Here is an 18,908-nt window from a genome sequence, read left to right on the forward strand (position 1 = left end):
CACGTGTGGTGAAATTAAATATTGAATTTCCACATGATTGCTGAACCAATTTTTTTTCTTGAAAACTGTTTTAGAAATAGGATGACAGTTCCATCTTCAGATAGCTCTTCTACCATTTTATGGTAGGTGGATGGAGGGCTTTGATATTATTTTTTAATTTAAATTTTATTAATAAAAATAAATTTTCTTAACTACCCTTTAACAATTTAGCTATCTCCGGCTAGAAAAATATCTTTGTGCCCTAACAACTCTTTTGTTCTCTTTCTCTATTAATTAAATAATTTTTGGTTATTATGTATACCAAGAATGGCCAAATACCTTTCTTCTTAAAATGAAGATGTTATATACCAAAAGTTTTCTATTTATTTCATGCAAATTGTAAACCCAGGAAAATTTTCAAAACATTTTGTACATGACATATATTATATATAAATCTAAAATAAACAACATATGTCAAAATGTTGATAAATCATATATATCTTTTTGTTTTTTAGCAGAAGCCATTTCAAGTGATAATAAACTATCAAATCTAAGGTTTTATTTTGTAAGCTTTTCATTTTAGAGAATAGGTTTGTTTTTACAGTACTTTTTTTCTTTTCTTGGCTGTTTTCAAATCATGATTCATCATACAATTAATTAATGATAACCTTTTAATCCATCAGATTATTATTTCTTTAGGTATGGATCTTGAAAAACACCAACAGCTTTTTAGCAAATGGTTGTTAAAGAACACAAAAACAAATTCGAAAACTATTTCAAAAGAAAAATATGACTTACACAGTGATCTTTCATTGGAACTTTTGCAAAATCGGGATTATTTTGGCTAATATCCCTTGTATCTCCTTAAGTAGTGCTCATAAGGAGATGAAATTTGGTATATAAAGTATCATTATAACAATGTAGAAGTAGGAAAAAAAGTTTTTTGATACATAAAATTATTCACCAGTTATTGGGCACTTTCGTTTTCGAGAGATCCCTCTATCCCGTCCTCATCCCGCTTGAGATCCCTCTAAATCGGAATCAAGATAATTACGGATAGGAAAGTGCTAGAGACTTGAAATTTTCACAGAATGTACTTATATTTGTCCTCTAAAGGATAAAAGAAAAAGAAAGCATTTCTTCTCAGTTAATTTCCTAAAAGTTGACTAAAACAAGGAAAATTGAATCCGATTAATCCGATCAAAGATCGCCGTGTTAATTGTCGAGTTTTTGAATGTAAGGAAGGCTAATGGTGATGTCAGTAACTTTCCGAGAAATCTCAAGGACTATATCAATAAACATAAACTGAGAATAATGTCCTACGCACCTCTACAAATTGTCAATAGGGTATACAAAGAGGTGAATTATGATGTAAGTAAGAACGGACTTATGTATACTGTGTAATTTTAAAGCTTAAAAAATGATATTTAAGTACTTTGGGGCCGTCCACATAGTACGTACGCACCAAAATGTCGAAAATCGAGTACCCCCTGTACGCAAGCATACGCTTTTGAGAAGACACCCCCTCCCCCTTTGTGCGTACCGTACGTACTATGTGGACGGCCCCTTTATCAATCTCGATGGTTAGACTTTAAAAAATCACTCACTTTTAAATATTCCACTATATACATACACACTAATTTCACAGGTCAAACAGGTGTTGACTGATACATAAGATTATAGAAGATGCATAGGGTCTGCAAAAATTATTTCCATGAGGGAGATTGAAGAACATTCAACATTTTGAAAGTCAAAACTACGCTGGTAATATTTATTTCTACTTCCCTTGTTTTTACTTAGAAAGTGTTTTCTTTTTTCTTTCAGAAAAGGCTTTACAAGAATGACCTTCCATTCACGGAACAATTCAAACTGGTTGCTACAACAGAGGATCTTTATCAAATAATTTTCAGCAACCATTGTATTGAAACGATCCACTCTGGCATATTAAAAACATACAAAGCAGTTTGTATTTTAAAATTTTGATAAGAAATTTCTTCAGACAATTGCTACAAACACTAATGTCTGACCTTTATTTAATGCTTAAAAATGATATTTAAGTACTTTGGGGCCATCCGCATAGTACATACCCACCAAAATGTCGAAAATTTAATTTTTCATTAGGATAAAAAGTCTTTATAGGTAGAGCTCTGGGTATATTTAATTTCCAAGAGACAAGAAACTTTTGTTTTGCAATGGATTTTGAATTATATATTGAATAATGTTATATCAAACAGAACAAAAACGTTTTGATTTTAAAATGCAATTTAGTTAGTTTTGAAAAAACACATCCTATTTATAGGATTAGGTACATTGTAGTCTTGAACGTTTTCTGTTCATTCAATATTTCAGGTGTGTAGGATGTATTGCAACATATCTCGTGATGTAGTCAGTGCTTGGATCAACTTATGTCCAATATGCAATCTTGCTGCAGTTCAATTCAATAAAGCACCACTTCTGCCAATGATCCCAAAAGGTTTTTTAGAAAGACTCCAGGTAGGATTGTATCTTTATGGTCCTGTTTTCTGCAGTTTTTGTATTTTTGAGGCTTGAAATGAACTTGCTTGCTTCTTTAAATGTAGTGACTACATTTACAGTGATTCAATATGGAATTCGTTTTTAGGTTTATTCGATACTTCGAAAAGGTTTAAAAAGATGAATTTGACTTTAATTGCTACCTTAATAAGGGAACTAATTTTTGCAGGAACTAATTTCCGCTAAAGGAAAGTACATGGAGAGAATCTTTTAAAGGAAAATGAAGCTCATTTCATTTCACAATTCAGGCTTAATAGAACAGAATAGAAACTTATTAATAACTTCTTTGTTTGTAGATTGACTTAATTGACATGCAGACTAAACCATCAGGAAGTTTTAAATATATTGGTCATGTTGCAGATCATTTTTCGAAATTCCGTGTTGCGTTCGCACTCCCAACAAAGCATGCAATACAGGTTGTGGAGCAGCTGAATAATCGTGTTTTTTGCTACTTTGGCCTTCCTTCCATATTTCATAGTGATAACGGGAGGGAGTTTGTCAATGACATAATAACGGCAACAATTTTAATCTGGCCCGGCATCTGTTCAATTGTTAATGGTGGTGTTCGGCATAGCCAATCTCAAGGAAATGTAGAACAAGGCAACGCAACTATTGAACGAATGATCAGCAAAAAGATTCACGAAACTGGTCAGAAAAATTGGCACGATTGGCTTCCTCAAATACAATGTAAGTTGAGGTTTACAAAAATAAATTTAGACCTACATTGGGTTTTAATGAATTAACCCATGTTCGTTCGTTTCTTAGTTACTATTTTATAGTTACTATTTTATAGTTTACCAGCTTTCTTTCTCTTTGTAGGTTCATGAAAGTATAACTTTTGTGTATTATGTTAGGCTACTTGCATTACACTAAGTTTTTTGTTTATTATATATTAATTTGAATTTTAGATATTAAGAATTACATATCAATTATGTGGACTTTTTCTGGCTTTTTGAAAAGTTTCAGACTAGACAAGTAGGTAAAAAAAACATTTTTAAAATTTTGATTCTATTTTAGTTGCCTTGAATACAACAGTGGTTAGGAGTACGAAAAAGACACCTTACGAAATAGTTTTTGGACAAATCCCAAACTGTCATTTGTCTTCGCTAACAACTCAATCTGGACCTATTGATATTGATGAAGTTCAGGATATTATCCAAGACGACGATGGGCCTGAAGATGATATTGATTTTGAGGTTGCTGAATCCAAATTCTTAAAAATGCAACAACACGCTCCAACATCTTCCACCATTAATCAATGTAATTATTTAAATGTTTAATTGCTTTTGATTGAAGTATCATTTCATAAAAAGCAACTACATTTTTAGTTTATTAAAAACCCATCCAATGTTATTAACTAAAAATGTCTTTTCCAGGTTTTGGAATGGATAACACTAAAATTAAAGATAATTTAGCAAAGAATTTTTATGTTTTTGTCTACTTGTTGTCCCCTATTGAAAGTTCATAAGACATCAACAGTGCACATGTCAACACCACCACTGGCTGTACTCTTAGGTGCCAAATAAACGGCCCCCCCCCGTTTGTTAATTTTTCGAAAGTTTTCCAACCCCCCCGTTTATTCGTTTTTTTCTTTTCTATTTGCAGCACCAACATCCAAAACTCAAATGACACCGTCCAAGATTCAAGTCAACACCACTGCCAACTGTAATTATTTACTTTTGTTATCATTGGGGTTTGAATTTAATTCACAATTTTCAACTCGTTGAAAAATTATTTTCAACCAATAAAGGTGTGTTTTTTCTTTTCTATTTGTAGCACCAACATCGAAAACTCAAAGGACAACTGGGATTCATGTCAACACCACTGTTAACTGTAATTATTTACTTTTGATATCATTAGGCTTTGAGTTTAACTCACAATTTTCAACTCATTGAAAAATTATCTTCAATCGTTAAAGGTGTTTTTCTTTTCTATTTGTAGCACCAACATCCAAAACTCAAAGGACAGCATGGATTCATGTCAACATTACTGCCAACTGTAATTATTTACTTTTTTTATCATTGGGGTTTGAATTTAATTCACAATTTTCAATTCGTTGAAAAATTATATTCAACCGATAAAGGTGTTTTTCTTTTCTATTTGTAGCACCAACATCGAAAACTCAAATGACACCCAAGATTCATGTCAACACCACTGTTAACTGTAATTATTTACTTTTGATATCATTAGGCTTTGAATTTATCTCGCAATTTTCAACTCATTGAAAAATTATCTTCAACCGATAAAGGTGTTTTTCTTTTTTATTTGTAGCACCTACATCGAAAACTCAAATGACACCGTCCAAGATTCATGTCAAGACCACTGCCAATTGTAATTATTTACTTTTGTTTTCATTGGCGTTTAATTTTATAACTTTCCATTTTCTAATCAATTTAAAAGTGTTTGTCATTCTGTTATGTTAATGATTTTGCTTTCTTTTTGTAGCACGAACATTGAAAACTAAAACAACTTCCACGATGCCCGTTAAAACCAACACTAAACGTAATTGTTTACTTTCGTTATCGTTAGGGTTTTGAAAAAATTAAAAGATTATTTTTATTCTGTTTAGATTTCTTTATTTGTTTTATATTAGTTTTGCATTATTGAAAGCTCAGTCATCGGCAATACATGTCAATGCCAGTACACAATGTAATTGTTTTACCTTTCCTTTATTGTTATTGTTCATTAGTTGAATTTAACGTTTTATGAATTTCATTTAGTGAAATCGCCGTTAAAAGACTTGGATTTGCCCACTTGGGGGTGTAAAGCCAACCACAATGGAAAAGTAGTGAAATTGATTGTCCAGTTGATTGTTGGATCAGCATAGTTAAAGCTGCTCTATATCACAGTCCTCTTTTTTAGCGCATCCCTCCTTTACGGAAAGTTTCAAATCTTTTGTTGAATTTGTCAGTGCAGGCTTGTACAACGACGTAAGGCTTCAAATAGCTCTTTCAAACCGAACGCCATTAGTAAAACGTTTGGAACGTTTGATTTGTGGCGAAATGAACTCAGCACTTTCTTTAAGTTCGCGGCTTATGATTACGAATCTGAGTGCGACAGCCCAAACTTAAAATTCCTCAGTCAGACAACCCTTCATTTAACCCAACAATAGAAGAATCATTTCTGGTTCAAGTTGAGAATTGGTTCACGGTTGGATCTACATTTAAGTGAAAGAAAGAAATGAAGACTCCAACGAAATGCACGATATATACCTTTTGGGGCAAAAGAACTAACGGGTCAGTATTTGGAATAATGAGGTTATTACGATTTTCATTATATACATAGCTTTGAAGTTTGCAGATCAGGTAGAGTTGCTAATTCGCCATATGCCATTCCCAGTGGCAGAAAGTCCGGAGGACGCCTATATGACGTCCGAATCACGTCCGCCCGTCCAAAGCCCATCCCCGTCCAATCGCGACGTCCTTAAGACGTCTTTAATGGACTTGATTTTTTCAGGACGTCTAATAGGCGTCCGTAATACGCCCAAAATTATGTTATTTAGACCGGTGATTGGAAGTCTGGTAGCGAGTGTATACAAACATGACTGTAGCCGGGGGTGCAACATTTCGTGACATTGATTTTGTAAATGCAAATAATGAAGCGTTCAGCAAGAATTTCACAAATATATGAAGTTCATTTTCATATCTTTCCAATTCAGACATTAAAAAATGTTCATAATATTTTACTAACTGTCAGTTAGTAAATAGTTAGTTCGAATAACCCCCCGACTACTTCTTGAAAATAAAAGTGAAATACGGTTATCTGATTGGCCCGTTATAAAAGTTCTCCATAAAATTTTTTGAGGCAACAGAGTATTTTTCAAAGCAAAACTTCGTGAGGAAAAGATGGTCATGGAAGATCCTTTTGTCAATATTTCTGGCGATTTGACATCTTCTTTTTATGGTTCAAAAGATTGCTTAAAGTGGAGGATACAAGTAACAAGATTATAGAAGAGTAAGTGGTAAAAAATTTCTTCTTTCTATTTGTTTTCATACAGTAGTATATCGTCATATGCCAAGGAATAAAACATTAACACAGGCTCACAGAAACCTAGCGTTCTAAAGAAATTTTTTGTTGCATTTTGTATTCTGAACATCCTGGTTTCTTCCACCACTGATCAAGTTTTGAGTGTTCTCGTTCGACTTTGGTTTAAGCTTTTCATTCTATTTTGTAAACAATAAAACACAAAGCGCCACATGAATTCAAGACTTCTTAAGATACACATCCGAGCAATAAAACAAGGCTTTCCTTTCTCAAAACATTTGTTTCTGTACTTTGTGTTGTTTTTCAGGCATTTTTAGTTGGGTTTAATTAGAAAGCGGTTGGCCTTTTCAATTTTTAGAAAAATATTTTCTCTAATGTGCGTTTCGAATGTTTTGATTCAGAAACGTTCTTTTTATTAAAAACATTCGAATACGAAATTCATTTTGAACATTCGAATCGCCAAAATTTCGAATGTTTTGTTTTGATTCTTTTTCTTGAAACTTTTTAGTGAGCAAAGTATAATATGGTGCTCTTCAGTTTATAGAATGTCGGGATAAGATTATTATTTTTGCCAATTTCATTTTTAAGGAGCTTATGCTGAAAAGATGGAGCAAAGACTTTTGATGGATCATTTTCAGGTGAGTGAAATTTCTAAGACAATCTTTTATCTAATAATTGGCTAGAAAATTCTGAAATTAACTTGCATCATAACATAATGAGTTTCTAAAGTTTCATTTTTTTGATAAGTTCTTTGGGAAGCAAGTACAAATTTATTTTTTCTGAAAGAACAGAGGAGACACAAAAATATTTTGTTCAAAAAGAGACCGGTGAATTGCAATAACTGTGACTTTTGATGGGCTTTTGATTAGTTGACAACAACTTACTTCTTGGAAGACGTACAAAATTGGAGAAAGATTTTCGATCAAAAGGCGTTATTATTTAATCAAAATAAGGGTCTTATTTTCGTGTGGTATTGTATGGGTTTTCTTTGAGAAACTTAAGTTTCATTCGTATCAGAATACCCTGATTGACTGTTACATTACCTTTTAGGTTCGTACCCATCCTACTGGCCCTCTGGAAAATGCAAAAATAACTGATTGTTCAAAGCAAGGTATGCTATTCTATGGTGTGTTTTAGGTACCACAAGTCAACTTTATCATTGACGAATAATACACCCCTCTTTCAGTGACCCGGTGAGAAATTCTTAACCACTTAGGAATGAAATAAAGGAGCTAATTGAGATAACATCAGATTAAAGATTTGACCTCAACCCTGCTTTCTGTTTTTATTTTAGGACGAGATTGAGATATTTTAGGCTCTTTATCCAATTTTTCTCTTGAATTTCTTGCAATTCAATTTCAGCTTAGCACTGATCTTAAATTTTTGTAGCTTCATTACTATCTATTATAAAAAAGAGCTTGTAGTTATAAAGCTTTTGAGGGTTTTCTACTCTTTCCCAAAATCAAAACTTTTCTTTCCTCATTTTGTTTTCCAGATTCGATCAGCACTATTGCATAAATCTAACTCGTCAGTCCAGCTGAACCAAAATATCATCAACATGTTACAGGTAAACCTCATAGATACTAATATGATAAAAATGCTTAGATTCATCCATCGGATCTGGGATCATAGTTTCTAAATACCCTCTTTATTAAGTACCAAGATTTTGTATAGATTTCTGTATGGATTTATATCAATAAAGGTGAAATGGAGTTTACATCATGATCTCAAAAAACTTGCTTTGTAGACTAAATTATTTCAGCAATTGGGGATAAAAATAATGGACTGAAACTCGATGGGAATTACGATTCCCATATTTTTTATGGCTAAGGATTTCAATTCTTTTGTTTTTAAGTCAGAAGGTTCAGTGTGGAAGAGAAAAATAGAATAAAATTTTGCAGTGAGGATCGGTTTATTTGATTATTTTCAATGGTGACATAAATTAGAGGATGATTTTCCACCGGGGCCAATTTTTCCAGTGGGAAGGGGTCCCAGTGGGTCTGTGTGAAGGTAAAATTAAGGAAGGACAAATTAACACCCTTTGTCCCATAGGTTAATAAGTTATTTTGGCACACTGCTATCCGGAGGGTTATAGTCAATAATTATCCTAAAAAAAAGACATTCCTTTGTTTGATTTTGTCATATTATTTGTAATTATTTTCATAAATTATTATTTTCCTTTCAAGGTTGTGCATTTAAGAAAAAGGACTTTCAAACGTGTGTTCGCAGATCGATTTTATCAATGTCTGACTGAGCCGACTTGAAGGAAAAGAAAGAAACCAAATTTAAACACAAAGAAAAGCATGTCAAACTTTAATGGCACCAAGTATTTGAAGACGTCCGATGTATTCACAAGTAATAACCAGAGTAGAAGTTAAAGACTGTTATTAGACTTTTTCGAATCTATATATTAATAGCGGTAATCTGTATGTCGTTTTGTCGTCTTTCTTTCTTTCTTTCTGTCTGTGCTACTTTCGTTTTCGCACGCAATGTTTTTGTTCTTTCAAAAGATGACTTTTATTTTGTTCTTGCTCCACAAATTTGTTTAACGATATTCGCGCCGTTTTATAAAGACTTTGTTTTGATTGATAGATTGATAGATTTTTTCTTTCTTTTTTTTTGTTTTATGTTTTCGAATGTAATTAACGACCTTATTTGATTTTGGACATTCGAATTCTTTTCAAAACAAAAGAAATCTTTTAAACAGAATCTGTTAAAGAAAAGAACAAATATAAAATAAAACACAATACAAGAATCACATAACAAGTTTCTTAGAACAACAGCAACATTAAAAATACATTCAAAAGGCGGTAAAAACTAGAATTCTTTCTTCGTAAAAAGGGACCTTTAAACATGTATGTCGATAATTATTTTGCTGTAAATCTAAGTCATTATTGAATTTGAAAAGTTATTGAAGTTATGACGAAGTTATTTTATAAAAAGCAACACAAAATTGCGCTATCTATCACGCTTTTTTGTCTGCGTGTCCTAGCTGCCTTCCAGGGGGGGCGACTATGGTTGCGAGCTGACTTTCGGCCCTGCCCCTCGGACCCTTAGCAGAATAAAGAGGAGAAGAAACAAGGGAAATTGTGTGAATTTTAATTCACTTTTTGGAACTAATGTGACCAAATTTCTATCTTTCTGGGGGCAAAAAGTTGAAATTTTCCTATTTTTCCAATTCTTAGTGGGACTGAAGTTTGATTTTCCGATTTTTCAAACTGCCATGTTTCAAAAAAGACACCCTTAAGGCCGGCACATACCCATACCCATACCCTTCTCTTGCCTAAGTACCCCCTCCCCCGGGCTGTCTTTTTTCGACGAATCGCATGTCATGTCTATTATTTCACTCTGCTTATCTTGACATCAAAGTTTTCCTAAACATCAAGAACTACGGCAAATATAACGCGAGCGAAGCGAGAAAAAAAATCTAATTGCAGAGCCGTCTCGGACGTCGCTGGTCGCTGGTATGGTGTAATTTGGGAATGACGCCCTTTCTGTTTTCTGATCATTTTTGCCACAAAAATCTTTTTCAAAATATGGTTAAAAAATACGTCACCCGGGAGGGATAGAGTCAAACTTTGAAGAGAATTTTTCCCTTTAATTTTGATTTCATCGTGTTTAAGTCACCTTCCCAACATCTCAAAGGACTTTAAATGCGTTCAGCAGACAGCTAAACCGGCGTGCGACGCCGGGTACCGGCTAGTTATATATATTTCATCAAGGCGTAAAATTTGTACGTAGTTTTTTTTCACCCTGTTCAGATACTTGTTTCAGTTGTTTGCTTCAGAAGATAATAGTTTCGACAAAATACAAAATCTTTCTGTTTATTTTTCTGATACCTTTGTTGTTATGTTGACAAGAAAACTAACTGAATTTAGTGATATATTGTCAACTTGGAATAATTCAATAAACGAAATTAAAATTCTTTTGAAAAGAAACATAAATACTATCTCCACAAAACTCTGAAGGCCGTAAAAGATAAAACCTTCCAAGGAGAAAGTTCTGACATCTAAATGAAGTCTGTAAAAAGGTCAAAGTGATGAAATCACTCACTCGTACTTGCGTCTATATGAAGTCTGTAAAACGTCCTTCAGACGTCCAATTAATTAAATGGCTCACCCCGGCGTCCATATGACGTCGGTAAAACGTCCTTTAGACGTCAAATTTTAAAAGAAACGTCCAAATAACGTCCATTTGATGTCAGTTAAGGACGTCTTACTCGGACCTAAATCAGACGGACGGATATGACTTCATTTTGAACGTCCATAGAACGTCCAATTGACGTCTCCGCTACACGTCCTCCCGTCCAAAATGGACTTTCTAAGGACGTCCATAGGACGTCTTGTGCCCACTGGGATGGACGTCTTTTGAACATCTTTTGGACGTTAAAAAGACGTGAAAAAATGAGTATGGTGGCTCTTTTTATCCAGTTTTAAACTTAAGGTCATGACTCCGAACCATGTTGGAGTAGAAACCCTTTTACTTGGACCTTGAGGGACGTTTATTGATAGTGCTACGGCCGTTTTCTTTTGGAAATTTCTGAATTTTCTATTTTTTTTAGCTGTGGACGTCTTTTGAACGTCTTTTGGCATTAAAATGACGTGAAAAAGTGAGTATGGTGGCCGTTTTATCCAGTTTTAAACTCCGAACCATGTTGGAGTTGAAACTCTTTTACTTGGACCTTGAAGGACGTTTATTGATAGTGCTACGGCTGTTTTCTTTTCAAGATTTCTGAATTTTCTATTTTTTTAGCTATGGACGTCTTTTGGACGTCTTTTGGACGTTAAAAAGACGTGAAAAAGTAAGTATGGTGGCCCTTTTATCCAGTTTTAAACTTAAGGTCATGACTCCGAACCATGTTGGAGTAGAAACCCTTTTACTTGGACCTTGAGGGACGTTTATTGATAGTGCTACGGCCGTTTTCTTTTGAAGATTTCTGAATTTTCTATTTTTCTTTAGCTATGGACGTCTTTTGGACGTTAAAAAGACGTGAAAAAAGGAGTATGGTGGCCCTTTTTATCCAGTTTTAATCTTTAAGCCGTGACTCCGAACCATGTTGGAGTAGAAACTCTTTTACTTGGACCTTGAGGGACGTTTATTGATAGTGCTACGGCCGTTTTCTTTTGGAAATTTCTGAATTTTCTATTTTTTTTTAGCTATGGACGTCTTCTGGACGTTAAAAAGACGTGAAAAAGTGAGTATGGTGGCCCTTTTATCCAGTTTTAGACTCCGAACCATGTTGGAGTTGAAACTCTTTTACTTGGACCTTGAAGGACGTTTATTGATAGTGCTACGGCTGTTTTCTTTTCAAGATTTCTGAATTTTCTATTTTTTTTAGCTATGGACGTCTTTTGAACATCTTTTGGACGTTAAAAAGACGTGAAAAAGTGAGTATGGTGGCACATTTATCCAGTTTTAGACTTAAGGTCATGACCCAAAACCATGTTGGAGTAGAAACCCTTTTACTTTTGACCTTGGGGGACGTTTAAGGACAGTGTTACGGCCGTTTTCTTATGAATATTTCCGTATTTTCTATTTTTATTAGCTATGGACGTCTTTTGAACGTTAAAAAGACGTGAAAAAGTGAGTATGGTGGCCCTTTATATCAAGTTTTTATCTTTAAGCCGTGATTCCGAACCATGTTGGTGTAGAAACTCTTTTACTTGGACCTTGAGGGACGTTTATTGATAGTGCCACGGCCGTTTTCTTTTGGAAATTTCTGAATTTTCTATTTTTTTTAGCTATGGACGTCTTCTGGACGTTAAAAAGACGTGAAAAAGTGAGTATGGTGGCCCTTTTATCCAGTTTTAAACTCTGAACCATGTTGGAGTTGAAACTCTTTTACTTGGACCTTGAAGGACGTTTATTGATAGTGCTACGGCTGTTTTCTTTTCAAGATTTCTGAATTTTCTATTTTTTTTTAGCTATTGACGTCTTTTGAACATCTTTTGGACGTTAAAAAGACGTGAAAAAATGAGTATGGTGGCCCTTTTTATCCAGTTTTAAACTTAAGGTCATGACTCCGAACCATGTTGGAGTAGAAACCCTTTTACTTGGACCTTGAGGGACGTTTATTGATAGTGCTACGGCCGTTTTCTTTTGGAAATTTCTGAATTTTCTATTTTTTTTAGCTGTGGACGTCTTTTGAACGTCTTTTGGCATTAAAATGACGTGAAAAAGTGAGTATGGTGGCCGTTTTATCCAGGTTTAAACTCTGAACCATGTTGGAGTTGAAACTCTTTTACTTGGACCTTGAAGGACGTTTATTGATAGTGCTACGGCTGTTTTCTTTTCAAGATTTCTGAATTTTCTATTTTTTTAGCTATGGACGTCTTTTGGACGTCTTTTGGACGTTAAAAAGACGTGAAAAAGTAAGTATGGTGGCCCTTTTATCCAGTTTTAAACTTAAGGTCATGACTCCGAACCATGTTGGAGTAGAAACCCTTTTACTTGGACCTTGAGGGACGTTTATTGATAGTGCTACGGCCGTTTTCTTTTGAAGATTTCTGAATTTTCTATTTTTCTTTAGCTATGGACGTCTTTTGGACGTTAAAAAGACGTGAAAAAATGAGTATGGTGGCCCTTTTTATCCAGTTTTAATCTTTAAGCCGTGATTCCGAACCATGTTGGAGTAGAAACTCTTTTACTTGGACCTTGAGGGACGTTTATTGATAGTGCCACGGCCGTTTTCTTTTGGAAATTTCTGAATTTTCTATTTTTTTTTAGCTATGGACGTCTTTTGAACATCTTTTGGACGTTAAAAAGACGTGAAAAAGTGAGTATGGTGGCCCTTTTTATCCAGTTTTAAACTTAACGTCATGACTCCGAACCATGTTGGAGTAGAAACCCTTTTACTTGGACCTTGAGGGACGTTTATTGATAGTGCTACGGCCGTTTTCTTTTGGAAATTTCTGAATTTTCTATTTTTTTTAGCTGTGGACGTCTTTTGAACGTCTTTTGGACGTTAAAAAGACGTGAAAAAGTGAGTATGGTGGCCCTTTTATCCAGTTTTAAACTCCGAACCATGTTGGAGTTGAAACTCTTTTACTTGGACCTTGAAGGACGTTTATTGATAGTGCTACGGCTGTTTTCTTTTCAAGATTTCTGAATTTTCTATTTATTTTAGCTATGGACGTCTTTTGGACGTTAAAAAGACGTGAAAAAGTAAGTATAGTGGCCCTTTTATCCAGTTTTAAACTTAAGGTCATGACTCAAAACCATGTTGGAGTAGAAAGCCTTTTACTTTGACCTTGAGGGACATTTATTGATAGTGTTACAGCCGTTTTCTTTTAAAAATTTCTGTATTTTCTGTTTTTTTTTAGCTATGGACGTCTTTTGAACGTCTTTTGGACGTTAAAAAGACGTGAAAAAGTGAGTATGGTGGCACATTTATCCAGTTTTAGACTTAAGGTCATGACCCAAAACCATGTTGGAGTAGAAACCCTTTTACTTTTGACCTTGAGGGACGTTTAAGGATAGTGTTACGGCCGTTTTCTTATGAATATTTCTGTATTTTCTATTTTTATTAGCTATGGACGTCTTTTGAACGTTAAAAAGACGTGAAAAAGTGAGTATGGTGGCCCTTTTTATCAAGTTTTTATCTTTAAGCCGTGATTCCGAACCATGTTGGTGTAGAAACTCTTTTACTTGGACTTTGAGGGACGTTTATTGATAGTGCCACGGCCGTTTTCTTTTGGAAATTTCTGAATTTTCTATTTTTTTTTAGCTATGGACGTTAAAAAGACGTGAAAAAGTGAGTATGGTGGCCCTTTTATCCAGTTTTAAACTTAAGGTCATGACTAAAAACCATGTTGGAGTAGAAAGCCTTTTACTTTGACCTTGACGGACATTTATTGATAGTGTTACAGCCGTTTTTATTTTTAAATTTCTGTATTTTCTGTTTTTTTTTAGCTATGGACGTCTTTTGGACGTCTTTTGGACGTTAAAAAGACGTGAAAAAGTGAGTATGGTGGCCCTTTTTATCCAGTTTTAAACTTAACGTCATGACTCCAAACCATGTTGGAGTAGAAACTCTTTTACTTGGACCTTGAGGGACGTTTATTGATAGTGCTACAGCTGTTTTCTTTTGAAGAATCCTGAATTTTCTAATTTTTTTTAGCTATATACGTCTTCTGGACGTTAAAAAGACGTGAAAAAAAGAATAATGTAGCCCTTATAATCCAGTTTTAATCTTTAAGCCGTGACTCCGAACCATGTTGGAGTAGAAACCTTTTTACTTGGACCTTGAGGGACGTTTATTGATAGTGCTACGGCCGTTTTCTTTTGAAAATTTCTGAATTTTCTATTTTTTCTTAGATATGGACGTATTGGACGTCTTTTGGACGTTAAAAAGACGTGAAAAAGTGAGTATGGTGGCCCTTTAATCCAGTTTTAAACTTAAAGCCGTGACTCCGAACCATGTTGGAGTAGAAACTCTTTTACTTGGACCTTGAAGGACGTTTATTGATAGTGCTACGGCTGTTTTCTTTTCAAGATTTCTGAATTTTCTATTTATATTAGACGTCTTTTGGACGTTAAAAAGACGTGAAAAAGTAAGTATGGTGGCCCTTTTATCCAGTTTTAAACTTAAGGTCATGACTCAAAACCATGTTGGAGTAGAAAGCCTTTTACTTTGACCTTGAGGGACATTTATTGATAGTGTTACAGCCGTTTTTTTTTTTTAATTTCTGTATTTTCTGTTTTTTTTTAGCTATGGACGTCTTTTGGTCGTCTTTTGGACGTTGAAAAGACGTGAAAAAGTGAGTATGGTGGCCCTTTTTATCCAGTTTTAAACTTAAAGTCATGATTTCGAACCATGTTGGAGTAGAAACCCTTTTACTTGGACCTTGAGGGACGTTTATTGATAGTGCTACGGCCGTTTTCTTTTGAAAATTTCTGAATTTTCTATTTTTTCTTAGATATGGACGTATTGGACGTCTTTTGGACGTTAAAAAGACGTGAAAAAGTGAGTACGGTGGCCCTTTTATCCAGTTTTAAACTTAAAGCAGTGACTCCAAACCATGTTGGAGTAGAAACTCTTTTACTTGGACCTTGAAGGACGTTTATTGATAGTGCTACGGCTGTTTTCTTTTCAAGATTTCTGAATTTTCTATTTATTTTAGCTATGGACGTCTTTTGGACGTCTTTTGGACGTTAAAAAGAGGTGAAAAAGTGAGTATGGTGGCCCTTTTATCCAGTTTTAAACTTAAGGTCATGACTCAAAACCATGTTGGAGTGGAAAGCCTTTAACTTTGACCATGAGGGACATTTGTTAGTGAGGTTAAGTAAATCGGTAAAATCACGACGACGAACGAAAATTTAACAGGCTAGTGAGTTTCAACCAATCAAATTTCGTATTTCCACTAGCCCATTACATTTTTCGTCCGTCGTCGTGATTACCCCAGTATACTTAACCTCACTATTGATAGTGTTACAGCCGTTTTCTTTTAAAAATTTCTGTATTTTCTGTTTTTTTTTTAGCTATGGACGTCTTTTGAGCGTCTTTTGGACGTTAAAAAGACGTGAAAAAGTGAGTATGGTGGCACTTTTATCCAGTTTAAGACTTAAGGTCATGACCCAAAACCATGTTGGAGTAGAAACCCTTTTACTTTTGACCTTGAGGGACGTTTAAGGATAGTGTTACGGCCGTTTTCTTATGAATATTTCTGTATTTTATATTTTTATTAGCTATGGACGTCTTTTGGACGTTAAAAAGACGTGAAAAAATGAGTATGGTGGCCCTTTTATCCAGTTTTAAACTTAAGGTCATGACTCAAAACCATGTTGGAGTAGAAAGCCTTTAACTTTGACCTTGAGGGACATTTATTGATAGTGTTACAGCCGTTTTCTTTTAAAAATTTCTGTATTTTCTGTTTTTTTTTTAGCTATGGACGTCTTTTGAACGTCTTTTGGACGTTAAAAAGACGTGAAAAAGTGAGTATGGTGGCACTTTTATCCAGTTTAAGACTTAAGGTCATGACCCAAAACCATGTTGGAGTAGAAACCCTTTTACTTTTAACCTTGAGGGACGTTTATTGNTTTTTTTCAAAAAATTAAGAAGCCTAATATTTGTTGCTTTATTACTATTATTATTATAATCTTGGTCATATTTGCTGGAAAGACACAGGGTTTTGGCTTGTTTTTCAAGCTTGTAAACCATATTTCTTTTATATTTTGATTTTTCTTCTTCTTTTATAATACACAAAGCAAAATACAGTAAACAAAATATCCAACAAACAAATACAGAATAATATAAATACCGGAGAATGAAAATATTATGTTTAAAAACGAGAGTGTTCGAGAGGCTGTAAGACAAGTTATTGTGAGCTCTTTTAGCTTTAAAATGATGAATTATGAGTCTTCCATGATTATTTTTAACTGGCTGTTGGGAGCCAAAGTCAAACCCAAATTAAAATCAAAAGTGGAACAATAATATCACATTGAACCATACTACATTAAAAGGAAGACATCACTCTTTGGCACAGATCCTGCAGACTCCTAAAGTATTTTAAACACTTTTTCTCTGGAAAAGCAAACCAGAACTACTACGGTTACTACTTCATAGCTTCACAGCCTCATTAGCATAAATTTCATACATGTAATCACTTCATATCATCCTCTAAGAAGTTAGCACCCTCTTTGATTTTTAAGCTTGAAATGCTAAAATTCTCTCCAAAGTAATATCATTCCACGCACCTAAAATTTACCACCGTTCATTTGACAATACTGAGAAATACGACGTTCGATTGAGTCACTTTTGAAAACGTACTTTAAAAACCAAATTGTAGCCAACAATTACAACTGCACATTATTTACGATAGCAGCTCGTGATGGGCTAGTGGTTCAAGAGGTTTTGATCTCTCATAAGAAGTCCACAAAGCAAAAACACGATTAGATATAGACAGAAATGGGAAATATTCATAAACTTAAGTTCCATTTACTCTGCAACAGGAATGTACCTAGCTTTTATCGTTCATTAGTACAATGTCGTTCGATCACTGGCACTACTACAAATTTAGTGACTCCATCTAACCACATTAAACATAGTAAATCCACTGAATCCATATGAAAGCCACAGAACGACAGTGTTTTCAAATCTGAAAAGTAAATTCTGATGGAGATTTGATTTGTTTAAAGTCAATCGAGTTAAAATATAATAATGACTCTGGATTTGAATTCCTTGTTAAATGGTCTTCTTGTGAGTTTCGTTTGATGGAGGCTTTACAAGGGGCTTACAAGTTATTGTTTGTAGTTGGTACACCGATTTTCAAGCTCAGTCAAGCTTAGAATGTTATGTTGGAACAACAGGGTCTAAATGACCTACTGTAAATCCCAGTTGAGTGAAGCCCTTTTTGCGATTTTGTGTCAAACATTTATACTTAGAATACTGTGTGTTCACATAAAACTGTATGTTTTATTGGAGTCCAGTGAGCACGATTGGGCGAATCCATTTGTTATTCATCAGTTCCTCTTTACGTTTGCTCAAAGAAAAATGAAATGTAGATATGTAGATATCTTTTACCAGTAGGCTCGTGGCTTGTGGCCTACAAGAATACCCAGTCTTGCATTTCGTTGTGCTCTACATTTGGTAACCATAAATCGTTCATATAATCATATAATTAACCTTCTGAAATGAAAAAGTCAGTTAGTATATCTATAATCCATGAAATCTGATGAAATAACTATTTGAAAAACATATCACATCTAATTTCTTTCTACACACTACACTCCACACATCTCACACAACAAACTACGATAACCTCTTGTGCACACACTCGCACAAAATATTCGGTTTTTCTTTCCTATTGTTTTATTGTAAAGTACCTGTCTGTTTATTTACTTTGTATGTAATGAATTTTTAATAAAGTTATTTCTTTAATAAATCTTTTATAACAATAGAAAATCTATAACAGTCAATCAATAGGTAATATAATTAAAGAGAAAATATAAATAGTTTTCAAGTCTACAGTGCCATTTGATAGTAAAATTTTTTAGGCCTCTTAATTTTTTGAAAAAAATGTGACATATATGGCCGTATTTTTAGTAGGCCATGGTATAGAGCTTTCAAAGTTTGAAAACAGACACTGCATTGGTTACTACAAGACATACTATCCACACGGTTTTTTCGATTCATGAAAAAAAATAAAGTATTTATCAAAAAAAAGGTTCTCTTTTTTTTTGGTAATCAATTCCAACAAACAACAATCAATATAACAGTTTTTTGAAAACCATCCCACAGTGTAAACATTATCAACCAACTAAACCCACACCGCCAAAATTGTAAAAATAAGTCAATATAATTTCTTTATCCAGTTTTAAACTTAAGGTCATGACTCCGAACCATGTTGGAGTAGAAACTCTTTTACTTGGACCTTGAGGGACGTTTATTGATAGTGCTACGGCCGTTTTCTTTT

General features: G+C 34.1%; 1 protein-coding gene and 2 long non-coding RNA genes across 3 annotated transcripts in view; 2 read left to right on the forward strand and 1 right to left on the reverse strand.

Moving 5' to 3' along the window:
• LOC136813534 (uncharacterized) overlaps positions 1-18,908 on the reverse strand; it is a 32,356-nt gene that overhangs the window by 10,082 nt on the left and 3,366 nt on the right. The gene's annotated exons all lie outside the window — the stretch shown is intronic.
• Positions 2,249-5,397, forward strand: LOC136813533 (KRAB-A domain-containing protein 2-like). Its single transcript, XM_067070049.1, has 6 exons — positions 2,249-2,472; positions 2,808-3,198; positions 3,529-3,771; positions 4,117-4,176; positions 4,957-5,013; positions 5,232-5,397. Exons 1-6 carry the CDS (start codon positions 2,338-2,340, stop codon positions 5,336-5,338), a joined length of 993 nt encoding a protein of 330 aa, XP_066926150.1. The 5' UTR covers positions 2,249-2,337; the 3' UTR covers positions 5,339-5,397.
• Positions 6,219-9,236, forward strand: LOC136813549 (uncharacterized). The gene is made up of 5 exons (XR_010847495.1): positions 6,219-6,465; positions 7,084-7,133; positions 7,546-7,606; positions 7,991-8,062; positions 8,682-9,236. It is a non-coding gene; the product is annotated as an uncharacterized lncRNA (long non-coding RNA).

This window comes from Clytia hemisphaerica, unplaced genomic scaffold, assembly GCF_902728285.1.
Source record: "Clytia hemisphaerica strain Z4C2 unplaced genomic scaffold, Clytia hemisphaerica genome assembly, whole genome shotgun sequence".
Lineage (NCBI taxonomy): Eukaryota > Metazoa > Cnidaria > Hydrozoa > Leptothecata > Clytiidae > Clytia > Clytia hemisphaerica.